We start from the raw sequence: 13,842 nt of genomic DNA, 5'->3' as shown, positions 1-13,842 counted from the left end.
TAGACAGGAAAAACAAATGCATTATCTTCGTTGTCCTGATGGAAGTGTATCATCTGATCCAGTGGAAATAAGGAAGCTGGTAGCAGGATTCTATAGAGACTTATACAGTGCTGAACATTGTGACTCTAAAAGTGCCTCTGACTTACTTCAAGAACTGCCTCAGTTAGAGCATTAGCGGTGGAGATCAATGGACAACCCAATCACATTCCAAGAACTTACAGAGGCAATGCACCAGCTATCTATCGCCCATTACCTTGGAATTGATGGACTGCCTGCTGAGTTTTATCAACGTTTTTGGAATTTGTTAGGACAGGACGTGTATGAAGTACTTTTTGAAAGCAAGAACAAGTTACTTCCCACAAGCTATTGCAGAGCGGTCCTGTCTCTGCTTCCCTCTTTTTGCTGTGTTCAGAGTATAAAATATTTAAATCTCTATAAAAACTTTTGATCTGACAGGAGAAAGTGTTGTGGATTATGAGAAACGTTTCAGACAAACTTGGATGGAACATGCTGGTTTGAATCACAGTGAAGATCTTGACAAGGATACTAGTATGCCTTTAAAGAAGGCATTTGTTAATGGGCTAAAACCGGAGGGTGAGATTCGGAGAGAGGATTGAAGGGGAATGGTGGGTCATTGCATTGTATTGAATACGTTCTAGTATCATATGTGCTCATCTGAGCCTTATACAATTTAAAGTACTGCATAGAATTATGTGTATGTATATATATATATATATATATATATATATATATATATATATATATATATATATATGTGTATGTATATATATATATATTCTACTATAAAGGACAGATGTGACAGATGTCCTCTGAAATATGCAGGTTGAGTCATATGTTTTTTACTTGTTCTAAAGAGCTTGTTACTTGTTATAAACTTACTGGGTTCATTATTTAACAGTGATGTCCGAGGTGCTCTGGGTCAGAATTGATGGTTGCCCTGCTATTGCAATTTTTGGGGTTCCAAAGGTCTGGTCTCAGTTTAGTTCTAAACAATTAGAATAGGATATTTTAGCCGTTATGTCTTTATCAGCTAGGTGTTGTATTCTAATCAACTGGTAATCTGATAAGCCGCCTTCTACATCTCAATGGCTTGTAGATACCATAATTTTTATCAAATTAGAAAAGATTAGATGTTCAGGGAAGAGTAGCTTCTTTAAGAAATGGGAATCTTTTATCACATATTTTAAGTCTCTTTAATCTGTGCCTTCTATTCAGTGCCTTTTTTTCCCCCGCACACTTTGTTTGTTTGTTTAATTTTTTCTTATTGATTGTGGTTTAATTGTTATATAGTTTTAATTTTTACGTTTCAAGTTTGAATTTCTAAAAAATGGATAATGTTTAAAAATTATTTCACTATAAATGATGGTTACACAATTTGAACCTAAAAGTGGTGTTTGCGCGCCCTCTGGTGGTCTGAAAGAGAAATGCTCGGGTTAAATGTTCCACTGATCACAGACACCATTCTAAAATAATTTCACTTTAATCACCAGAATTATAAAATAGATCAATATTCTTAATGCAGTTGATTTCAGAGGTTAAAGAAAACTCTTCAGTTACTTTACAGTCTTCATTACGGTGCCACAAAACTATTTATTCTACAATCAGCATCAGTTTGTGTTAAATTAAACCCACATTCATTACGACTTCCTTTCCTTCTGATCTCTTTATATGAGACTGACACTGACACCCAGTTCACACCGTTCTTCTGTGGTCTGATCTTTTATTTTCAAAACTTTGGTCATAATATTTAACACAAACTTGGATTTATATGGTTCTGATATGGTTCATCATCCAGGATGAATCTGTTTTAATTTACAATGAAAATGTTTTTTGTGCAGCTGGATTGTGTGTTAAACAGATGATGGAGTAATAATGTGGTAATGTGGAGGAATGTTACACAAAACACTACACACATTATTTTAGATCACACAATCTCACAGATGAAGAAAGAAACCACCAGTCGAGCCTGAACCCAGCGTATAGAGGCTGAGTGAATGTGGTGTGGACTCTGTGGAGGAGCTTCATGGTGTCAGAGACGCTGTAGAAGGACAGAGTTCCTGCACTGTGATCCACATACACTCCTATTCTGGAGGATGATGGAACTCTGAGATCAGTCTCAATGTTGTTGTGATAGAAAGAGAGAGAAGAAGAAGAACATTCCAGACTCCAGGACTGTTTGTTGCGTCCAAACACACACTCATTATCACCTCCTTTCCTCCTGATGTCTTTATATGAGACTGATATGGACACACCATCACCGCTCCACTCCACCTCCCAGTAACAGCGTCCACACACACTCTCCTTACACAACACCTGAGACCAGGAGTCAAATCTCTCTGGATGATCAGAGTACTGCTGCTCTCTCTTACTGAGTGTCACTGCTCTGTTCTTCTCAGACAGAATGAGGTCACGATGTGACGTGTTGGGATCCAGAGTCAGAGAACAGAAATCTAAAATAAAAGAGAAAAACAAACTGAACAATGTGAACATGTTGGGTTTAATTCACAGAATACTGTATATTCATATGAAGTGTGTGTGTGTGTGTGTGTGTGTGTGTGTGTGTGTGTGTGTTATACATTTCAGAAACTCTTCTCTGTTCTGTGGATCTGGTGGTGAAATGATCTGAACTGCTGCAGCTGTGGAGAGAAAAATGACAGAAATAACAGACATTTAAACGTCTTTTTAACCAAAAGGTTTGTGCTGTAGGATCTCATACCTATAAATATAATGTATCATTTATCTTTACTGTACAGAGCAGCAATAATGAGTTCACAAACACAAAACACATCTCATCACTTTTTATATCTTAGGAATTTCAGCACTTGTCCATCATTGTGTTTCTCCAGCAGGAGCAGCTCCTCTTACCATGTGGAGGGATTTTGTTGAATTCCTCCTCACAGAATTCCTCCAGTCTCTTCTTCAGATCTGAGAGAGAATTCTTCACTCCATCAAATGACAGATGTTGAGGGACCCTGATGCTGGACGTGTCAAATTCTGGTCTGTTTAATAGAGGAGACTGAGGTCCAGAAGCTAAAGCCTACAGAGAAGAAATGAAATGAAAGACACACTTGTGATGTCAGACAGGGACATTTATTGCTGCTTTAATGAGAGGTGTTTTAGAGAGTGTGAGGAACATCTGACTCTGTAGATCAGACAGTGTGTGTTACCTGGAGGAAATGGATGTGATCATGTGTGTGTGAAAGCTTCTCCAGCTCAGTGACTCTCCTCTGAAGATCATCAATCTCCTGCTCCAGTTGCTCCAGGAGTCGTTCAGCTCGACTCAGTTCAGCCTTCTCCTGAGCTCTGATCATCTCCGTCACCTCCGAGCGCTTTTTCTCCATGGAGCTGATCAGCTCAGTAAAGATCCTCTCATTGTCCTCCACTGCTGTCTGTGCACTGAGCTGTTAGGAGACACACAACACATGAAGGTCCATTTAAAGCTCATCTCTCATTCTCTCTCTTACTGGGACTCTAAATGACTCCATGTTGTCCATGTTGTGTGTGTTTCTAGGAGCAGCTCTGTCTCTGCTCACTGCTCACCTTTATAGTGTTCACAGTCTGTTTCAGCTCCTGCACCTTCTTCTGCTTCTCCTGGAGTCTCTGCTGGAATTTCATCTGCTCCTCCTTTAACTCACTCTGAGGACACATATGATGTTATAAATGATGTGGAGATAAATATTAATGACAGTTAAAGGGTTAATGTTCACTACTGTCTTGTTCAGATTAGTTTAAGTAGTAAAATGTCTGTTGGCCGAGTGAAGGTTCACTCATCTGATCTGTTTATGACGAACGCTGAGTAAAGATATGTTTACTGAACACATTTATTTTACTTAACTCTTCAATCACAAGTTTAATCTTGTAACTGACCAAATACTAATCTTTGTATAATATTAAACTTTTTGTATTATGTTTCTTATGTTCTGTGAAGCTGCTATGAGACAACGTCCATTGTTAAAAGCTCTATACAAATAAATTTGAAGTGAATTGAACCAAAGCTGCTGAATCTAAATGAGAAATATCATTCGGATGAGTTCTCACCTGTTTCTCAGCTCTTCCTGCTGCAACTGATACAGCGTCGTGGCCTTTATGTTTATCCAACAGGCACAAAGAGCAAATACATCTCTGATCAGTACGACAGAAGATCTTCAGAACTTCATCGTGTTCAGAGCAGATCTTCTCTTGTAGATTTCCAGAGGCTTCAATTAATGTGTGTTTTTTCAAAGCAGGAATTTCAAGATGAGGTTTGAGATGAGTTTCACAAAATGAAGCCACACACACCAGACAGGACTTGACGGCTTTGTGTTTTCTCCCGGTGCAGAAATCACACTCCACATCTCCAGGTCCAGCGTAACAGTGAGCAGGAGAAGCAGCTTGGACTTCAGTCTTCTTCAGTTTCTCCACCACTTCAGCCAGCATGTTGTTTCTGCGTAGAACAGGCCTTGGTGTGAAAGTGTCTCTGCACTGAGGACAGCTGTAGACGTCATTCTGATCCTCCTGATCCCAGCAGCCATTAATACACACCTTACAGAAACTGTGACCACAGGAGAGAGTCACTGGATCCTTCAATAGATCCAGACACACTGGACAAATGAACTGGTCCTGATCTACTGAAATACTCGCCTCAGCCATTTTCCTGAACTCAGAGAAAGAGAGAGAGAGAGAAAGATCTCTTTCGTTTTCTCTGAAACTTCCTGGTTGTGTGTGTGTGTGTGTGTGTGTGTGTGTGTGTGTGTGAGAGAGAGAGAGAGAGAGAGAGAGAGAAAGAGAGGAGGAGCACAAGCACAGTGAGGTTATGAACACTCCTTTGTTAACCATTTCATCTCCCTTCAGAACATAAAGCACATATTTACATTTACTGCATTTGGAAGATGTCGTTATTCAGAGTTAAATACAAAAAAGCTTTGAAGTTTTATTAATGACTACATCAATACTGGTTCACTTGGTCACACACTAAGAATACCATGAGTCTCAAACTCTACTGAGAGGAAATATAGCACAATTCATTTAAAAAATTTAAAACAAATCAATATTTGGTTTGATGACCCTTTGGCTTCAAACCAGCATCTGGATCATTTGTAGGATCAGGGTCAGGTGTAGGATTAACCAACTATACCAAGCAGGTTCTAATGATCATCAATTTCATATGAAGGTTGAAACACAGTCATTACCTTTAAAAATCAAGCAGCTGTGTTTGAGGCTTCAAACTGGGTGAAGAGCCAAACTCTGCTACTGAGGTGAGGTTGTGGAAGACAGGTTCATGTCACAGGTCTTACACCATGGCAAGACTGAGCACAGCAACAAGACACAAGGTAGTTACACTGCATCAGCAAGGTCTCTCCCAGGCACAGATTTCAAAGCAGATCGGGGTTTCAAGATGTCTTTTTCAAGCTAGTTTGCAGAAACCAATAGAAATGGGCAATGCTGAGGAGTTCAGATGCAGTGGTCCACAAAGGAAACTTAATGCAACAGATGAATGATGCAAAAAGCCAAAAAGCCAAACATGGAATCAAGGCTAAGTGATTAAACTATGCATGAAAACATACTGTAGGGCCTGTGCTGCAGGAAAATAGCAGCAGGTCTCTGGACTGATGAAGACAAAATATAAAATATTTGGCTGTAACAAGCAGCAGGTTATTAGAGGTCAGGTGTTTGGAGGTCTAGGGGAAGTTTTTTCCACCACCTCAGTGCCAGAATAAGAGTGTTGATGTCTACCTACCTCTTACCCTGAGAGAGGGTGGGACCAGTCAAGCACTGCTAGTAGATCTGAGGGAATGTGGTGCAGTGGATGAGTGATAAAAGCTTTGAGCAAAGAGGGATCACAGCTAGTGGAAGCCAGTTTAGGAAGCGCAGCATCTGGATGGTGTATCAGATCTTAGGCAGGTTGAAAACAAGTCACACAGCTGGATTATTTGCATAGAATGAAATTGTGCTCAGGTGTATAATTTGCCAGCAGAGAGCTGCAGTAGTCTGGTCTCAAAATGACAAGAGACTGAACAAGTAGCAGTAGCTGAAGGGAAGATCAGCGTTCTATAGCGAGCTCACAAGATCCTGACTAAGGGATGAATTACCTGGGATTACCAGTAGTTCAGCTTTAATGGTATTTGTTGGAGTTTCAGGTTATGAGCTGTTATCATGACATGCAGAGATCCATGCTGAAGCCATAGTGTCTGAATGAAGGAGATAAATTTAGTGACATCGGCATAGCAGTGGTAAGAGAATGAGAGGATATGACTTTGCCAAGAGAGTTAACAGGGAGAAAAGAAGAGGAGTACTGAGCCTTGTGGGACACCAGTGGAGAATCTGTATGAATTACCTCCATGTTACCTGTGTTACGACCTGGTCTAGGTCAGACCGTATCATACAGGTAAAAATAAAAATCAGTATTAAAATACAAAAGGAAAAAAAAAACTTGGCACGACACAGTTTCACTTCTTGGATTTATTTATTTTTTTAGGTGGTGACGGCTTCAGAAGTCAGAAAAGCCAAAATAATAAATAAAAAAAGCCAAAATAATAAATAAAAACCAATAATAAACCGAATAACAAAACTGGCAACGATTTCAACAATATCTACAAAGAACCATATTTACAAAATCTACATAGAAACACATACAACAGGACACACATACAATGAGGCAGAAAACACAAAATGAGTACAGTATGTCAACACAAGCTCTACAACATGGTGCTTTGCACAACGAGGTAACACAGCAAGCAAGCCACAGTACATAACCATTCAAAACCAGCTTTTTCCCCTCTCTTTGGAACTCTCGCTAACGTGGTTTAAATGTCCGCCTGAAATTCCCATCCTGCCAATAGCACGGCGAAGAGGCGGGGCATAGCGTGTCATATGAAGATCATCCAATGAAGTTACAGGCAGAAACGTGACGTAATTGGGAGGCGCTGAAACAAGAAACAGACACCAAAAGACACCCAGCCACCAGTGACAGTCAAAAAAATAGTAAACAAAATTCAAAGCATACTAAGGCGTAACACCTGATATGACTGAGCTTCCAGGTAGGAAGAAATCTATTCTCATGCTGTTCCATGAATTTTAAGACTACTAAGGGTTACATTCTTCCTTGAGAGCCACTTTAGATGTTTGCAGATCTCAATAACCTGAATCTTGATATTTGTTGTGAGACTCTGGCAGGTACAGGATGGAGTTACAAGTACCTTCCTACGCTATAATACTGGTTCTCAGCCAATAAACCTAAATAAATGTAAAGATACACAACAAACATTTATTAACTTATCCGTCAGAAGACAGACTTGAATAGATAATACAAAGAGAAGGAAAAATAGGGAAAGAAAAGAGAAAGGTAAATAAAAAAAGGAAAATTGATGTAAAAATACAAAAGGTTGAAGAGTTTAAAGATTTGAATATGAGTGACTAGAAGAAGACAACGAGGGATCAGAAGCTGTACCTAGACAGCTGGAAGAAGAATCCAAAAGAAAAGAAGATTATAATGCATTATGTTTTATTATGTTTTATCTTCAGACGTTCAGGAGAACTCTGAATTGCTTTTCTTTTTCTTATGTTCATGTATTCTCCTGTAATAGAATTGATAAGGTTAATATGGCTGATTTTGACTATAAACTTAGATGAAAGCTGTTTCTTGTAGTGAAAGCTTAAAAGCCCACTGTGTATTTATGGGAGAAATCTGCACGTGAAGTGTTTCAACGCTTGCTGTGGAATTCCACGGTGAGAGAAATCTTCAGTCATATATAATCACAGTCTGGCAGTTGCAGGAAGTTAACTGCAACCATATAACCATATATAGAAGTGTTAACCTTGAAGATAAAGAAAAAACATTAGTAGCACTGAGTTGCCCACGAGTAATGTTTGGGGGACAAGAAATGTTTGGGGGACGAGATGTTGGGGTCACAAGGTGGGGGTCACACCCGACAGCCAAATCCAACTGACAACCGTAATACAGTTTTTTACAATCGCTATGACAGTTTTTTCAATACATTTAACAAGTTTCCTAAACTCTTAACACGGTTAGCACAACATCCGTCTTTGTAGGCTATACAATTAACACATTTCTTGTTGCTTTGATACAAAATGCATACAGTTAACACAAATTTAAAATGCTTGAACTTCTTTTACACACAAGCTCAACCAAGACCAAAACAATGTAATTTTACAGTCAAATTTACAAATGCTTTCATACTGTATGTCAGAACAGATAACATCATGTTCTAAACATAACTTATTGTGAATTGAAACACAAATATATTCCCTGTATTTTATTCCATTGCTAATGAGAAACCGCTTATTGCAGTTATGCAAAATATAAATCACAGCTGATTCCCATCTAGGAACCACACTCAGGTGTTGAGGTTTTTTCAATCGTATGATCATATGTTCTAAAAGAAGACTCTTTGGGCTGATCTTGTGTGGAAAAGGAACAATATAGAGCAACACAAAGAAAGAAAGAAAGAAAGAAAGAAAGAAAGAAAGAAAGGAAAAAGAACGAAAGAAAAAAATGCCTGCACGAGGGAGAGGAAGTCGAGTACCAGGACAAGGGAGAGGAGTGGGGCAAGGACAAGGACAAGAGAGGAGTTAGAATGTGTGGTGGTGTTCAAAGAAGGACCAGAGCTACAGTAGGGTAATTGATCAAATAAGAGCTACTCTCATTGACCATGTCATAAACCACGGGCTATCATACAGAGAGGCTGGTGAACGAGTACAGCCAAATCTCAGCCGGGACACAGTGGCATCCATTGTCCGTATTTTCAGAGAAACCAACAGGTAGGATATTGCTTCTCCTACAGAAAAGTGTAAATAATTTGGTCTCTAATATGTAACTGTATTTTGTCCCTCTAAGGACTCAATGTCTACCTCCCTCAGGGGGCAGAGGAAAGCTCTTGAATGAAGAACAGGAACTTGCTATTGTCAACATGGTGATTGCTGACAATGAAATAAAACTGAAGGACATTCAGTCCAGAGTTGTAGAGGACAACCTTGTCTTTGGGAACATTGCAGCAATTAGCATAACATCCATTTCTCAGACTCTACATGTAGCTAAACACAGTGTCCGAATGAAACAACTATACAAAGTTCCTTTTGAAAGGAACAGTGAGCGCATCAAAGAACTCCGTCACCAATACGTCCAGGTAAGGTTATGCAATTCCACTATTCCCATGCAGTCACAGCCTGGTTTGTCACCCATCCAAGGAAGTTGTCCCATTTCCTTGCCCCTTACTTCCCTTTCCTCACCCCATTGAGGAGTTTTTCTCAGCCTGGAGAGGGAAGTTTTTTGACCATCATCCACATGACCAAATGTCCCTCCTGGATGCAACAGATGCTGCATGCCAAGACATCACATCTGAACACTGCCAGGGGTGGATAAGGCATGCCAAAAGATTCTTCCCACGATGCCTTGTCAGAGAAGAGATCAGGTATGATGTGGATGAGAACATGTGGCCAAATGCAGAAGACCAGGCAGATTATATATAAGAATACTTTGTTTTTTCATTATAATTCCGGTGCTTTTTCTGCTTGTATATCTTGCAGTAATGTCCTTTTGCAAATAAAGTCTTTACTGCAGCAAATCTGTGTCTGTATTTTTTTTACATAAACTGTACATTTTATAAAGCTACTCTGAGACGGTCATTCGTTTTTTTGTATTGAATTTCTGCAGCAAAAGAAACAAAATGCATTTACTAAACCCAACAAAACAAAAATGTAGAGAGGCTTCAAAAGAAACTACTGTGCAAAACACGACCTATGATCAATACAATATACTGTCTATTGTATAAGGGCAGAACTGACACATAAAATAATGCAGTTTCTGACATTTCAGCTGATGATAGTGTTTTTGTTGTCATTGTGTTATGATTGACTAAATGTTCCTGTTGGAAGAGAATGTGTTAGTGTTTTGAATAGTTATTTGATTTTGAAACATGTTTGCAGTGTTTTGTTAGACAAAGTGTATTGTGTTAGTTTATTATTGTATTTTGAAAATTAGTTTTGGGGTTTAGTTTACAATGTGTGATTTTGAGCATGAAATTAACCGTTTTGCCAATTGTTACAAAGACAAATGTTGTGCTAACCATGTTAAGAGTTTAGGAAACTTGTTAAATGTATTGAAAAAACTGTCATAGCGATTGTAAAAAACTGTAATGATGGTTACACAATAAAATTTGAACCTAAAGGTGGTGTGTAAGCGCCCTCTGGTGGTATGAAAGAAAAACACTCAGGTTTCACCAATCATAAAAACATGCAAACTCCACACACACAAGGTGGAGGCGGGAATCGAACCCCCAACCCTGTAGGTGTGAGGCAAACGTGCTAACCACTAAGCCACCCTCATTAACAGCTCATGTTTAAAAAAGATCTTTTGGTAAATGAGATTAATATAAAAAGAGCAAATGCAGTAACTGATTTTTCAGACATCTCCTTTATTGTCCTGCAACTTTTCACAGTAAACACTGTCGGAAAACCATTACGAGAATTTTAACTGGAAACTGGGTTGGATTTATAATAATAATAAATTCTGTGTGAAAACAAAGTTTGTGGGATTTACAATCAAATTTTACACATAATTTCTGCAAATGAGCAATTTTTGAAAAGATATAAAAGTGATCTCTGTGAATTTTGTGTAATTCTGAAAACACCTTGTTTTCTATCTATCTATCTATCTATCTATCTATCTATCTATCTATCTATCTATAGATCGATCAATCGGTCTGTCTGTCTGTTTGATATTAAGAAATGTATTGTTTTGTTTATGGAAATTATTATTATTATTATTTTAATTTTATTGTATGATAACTAATAGAAAATGAGTAAAGTGAAGAAGTCGATTAAAAGTGGTGTTTGCGCGCCCTCTGGTGGTCTGAAAGAGAAATGCTCGGGTTAAATGTTCCACTGATTATAGACAAATTTCTAAAATAATTTCAATTTAATCATCAGAATTATAAAATAGATCAATATTCTTAATGCAGTTGATTTCAGATGTTAAATAAAAACTCTTCAGTTACTTTACAGTCTTCATTACGGTGCCACAAAACTATTTATTCTACAATCAGCATCAGTTTGTGTTAAATTAAACCCACATTCATTACGACTTCCTTTCCTTCTGATCTCTTTATATGAGACTGACACTGACACACAGTTCACACCGTTCTTCTGTGGTCTGATCTTTTATTTTCAAAACTTTGGTCATAATATTTAACACAAACTTGGATTTATATGGTTCTGATATGGTTCATCATCCAGGATGAATCTGTTTTAATTTACAATGAAAATGTTTTTTGTGCAGCTGGATTGTGTGTTAAACAGATGATGGAGTAACAATGTGGTAATGTGGAGGAATGTTACACAAAACACTACATAATTTAATTTGGATCACACAATCTAATAGATGGAAAACCAATCCACCAATCAAACCAGAACCCAGCGTATAGAGGCTGAGTGAATGTGGTGTGGACTCTGTGGAGGAGCTTCATGGTGTCAGAGACGCTGTAGAAGGACAGAGTTCCTGCACTGTGATCCACATACACTCCTATTCTGGAGGATGATGGAACTCTGAGATCAGTCTTAATGTTGTTGTGATAGAAAGAGAGAGAAGAAGAAGAACATCCCAGACTCCAGGACTGTTTGTTGCGTCCAAACACACACTCATCACCCCGTCCTTTCCTCCTGATGTCTTTATATGAGACTGATATGGACACACCAACACCGCTCCACTCCACCTCCCAGTAACAGCGTCCACACACACTCTCCTTACACAACACCTGAGACCAGGAGTCAAATCTCTCTGGATGATCAGAGTACTGCTGTTTTCTCTCACTGACTGTCACTGCTCTGTTCTTCTCAGACAGAATGAGTTTACGATGTGACGTGTTGGGATCCAGAGTCAGAGAACAGAAATCTAAAATAAAAGAGAAAAACAAACTGAACAATGTGAACATGTTGGGTTTAATTCACAGAATACTGTATATTCATATGAAGTGTGTGTGTGTGTGTGTGTGTGTGTGTGTGTGTGTGTGTGTGTGTGTGTGTGTGTGTGTGTGTGTGTTATACATTTCAGAAACTCTTCTCTGTTCTGTGGATCTGGTGGTGAAATGATCTGAACTGCTGCAGCTGTGGAGAGAAAAATGACAGAAATAACAGACATTTAAACGTCTTTTTAACCAAAAGGTTTGTGCTGTAGGATCTCATACCTATAAATATAATGTATCATTTATCTTTACTGTACAGAGCAGCAATAATGAGTTCACAAACACAAAACACATCTCATCACTTTTTATATCTTAGGAATTTCAGCACTTGTCCATCATTGTGTTTCTCCAGCAGGAGCAGCTCCTCTTACCATGTGGAGGGATTTTGTTGAATTCCTCCTCACAGAATTCCTCCAGTCTCTTCTTCAGATCTGAGAGAGAATTCTTCACTCCATCAAATGACAGATGTTGAGGGACCCTGATGCTGGACGTGTCAAAATCTGGTCTGTTTAATAGAGGAGACTGACATCCAGAAGCTAAAGCCTACAGAGAAGAAATGAAAGACACACCTGTGATGTCAGACAGGGACATTTATTGCTGCTTTAATGAGAGGTGTTTTAGAGAGTGTGAGGAACATCTGACTCTGTAGATCAGACAGTGTGTGTTACCTGGAGGAAATGGATGTGATCGTGTGTGTGTGAAAGCTTCTCCAGCTCAGTGACTCTCCTCTGAAGATCATCAATCTCCTGCTCCAGTTGCTCCAGGAGTCGTTCAGCTCGACTCAGTTCAGCCTTCTCCTGAGCTCTGATCATCTCCGTCACCTCCGAGCGCTTTTTCTCCATGAAGCTGATCAGCTCAGTAAAGATCCTCTCATTGTCCTCCACTGCTGTCTGTGCACTGAGCTGTTAGGAGACACACAACACATGAAGGTCCATTTAAAGCTCATCTCTCATTCTCTCTCTTACTGGGACTCTAAATGACTCCATGTTGTCCATGTTGTGTGTGTTTCTAGGAGCAGCTCTGTCTCTGCTCACTGCTCACCTTTATAGTGTTCACAGTCTGTTTCAGCTCCTGCACCTTCTTCTGCTTCTCCTGGAGTCTCTGCTGGAATTTCATCTGCTCCTCCTTTAACTCACTCTGAGGACACATATGATGTTATAAATGATGTGGAGAGAAATATTAATGACAGTTAAAGGGTTAATGTTCACTACTGTCTTGTTCAGATCAGTTTAAGTAGTAAAATGTCTGTTGGCCGAGTGAAGGTTCACTCATCAGATCTGTTTATGATGAACGCTGAGTAAAGATATGTTTACTGAATACATTTATTTTACTTAACTCTTCAATCACAAGTTTAATCTTGTAACTGACCAAATACTAATCTTTGTATAATATTAAACTTTTTGTATTATGTTTCTTATGTTCTGTGAAGCTGCTATGAGACAACGTCCATTGTTAAAAGCTCTATACAAATAAATGTGAAGTGAATTGAACCAAAGCTGCTGAATCTAAATGAGAAATATCATTCGGATGAGTTCTCACCTGTTTCTCAGCTCTTCCTGCTGCAACTGATACAGCGTCGTGGCCTTTATGTTTATCCAACAGGCACAAAGAGCAAATACATCTCTGATCAGTACGACAGAAGATCTTCAGAACTTCATCGTGTTCAGAGCAGATCTTCTCTTGTAGATTTCCAGAAGCTTCCATTAATGTGTGTTTTTTCAAAGCAGGACTTTCAAGATGAGGTTTGAGATGAGTTTCACAAAATGAAGCCACACACACCAGACAGGACTTGACGGCTTTGTGTTTTCTCCCGGTGCAGAAATCACACTCCACATCTCCAGGTCCAGCGTAACAGTGAGCAGGAGAA

General features: G+C 38.9%; 1 protein-coding gene across 1 annotated transcript in view; it reads right to left on the bottom strand.

The window, feature by feature from the left end:
* Nucleotides 1–1,488: 1,488 nt before the first annotated feature.
* Nucleotides 1,489–13,842, bottom strand: part of LOC132854969 (uncharacterized) — a 12,661-nt gene continuing 307 nt past the window's right edge. Inside the window, exons 1-12 of the mRNA XM_060883653.1 lie at nucleotides 13,515–13,842; nucleotides 13,017–13,112; nucleotides 12,644–12,877; nucleotides 12,347–12,518; nucleotides 12,058–12,117; nucleotides 11,373–11,905; nucleotides 4,060–4,893; nucleotides 3,562–3,657; nucleotides 3,189–3,422; nucleotides 2,887–3,058; nucleotides 2,598–2,657; nucleotides 1,489–2,471 (exon numbers count right to left, since the gene is read on the bottom strand). The exon at nucleotides 13,515–13,842 is cut by the window's right edge and continues 307 nt beyond it. Coding sequence (XP_060739636.1) covers nucleotides 1,936–2,471; nucleotides 2,598–2,657; nucleotides 2,887–3,058; nucleotides 3,189–3,422; nucleotides 3,562–3,657; nucleotides 4,060–4,893; nucleotides 11,373–11,905; nucleotides 12,058–12,117; nucleotides 12,347–12,518; nucleotides 12,644–12,877; nucleotides 13,017–13,112; nucleotides 13,515–13,842 — 3,355 coding nt within the window. The 3' untranslated portion in view covers nucleotides 1,489–1,935. The remainder of the gene's footprint in view (nucleotides 2,472–2,597; nucleotides 2,658–2,886; nucleotides 3,059–3,188; nucleotides 3,423–3,561; nucleotides 3,658–4,059; nucleotides 4,894–11,372; nucleotides 11,906–12,057; nucleotides 12,118–12,346; nucleotides 12,519–12,643; nucleotides 12,878–13,016; nucleotides 13,113–13,514) is intronic.

The sequence above is a fragment of the Tachysurus vachellii genome, chromosome 12, assembly GCF_030014155.1.
Source record: "Tachysurus vachellii isolate PV-2020 chromosome 12, HZAU_Pvac_v1, whole genome shotgun sequence".
NCBI classification, from domain to species: Eukaryota; Metazoa; Chordata; class Actinopteri; order Siluriformes; family Bagridae; genus Tachysurus; species Tachysurus vachellii.
Note: the sequence above shows the minus strand (reverse complement) of the source record. Positions and strands in the feature narration are given on the sequence as shown.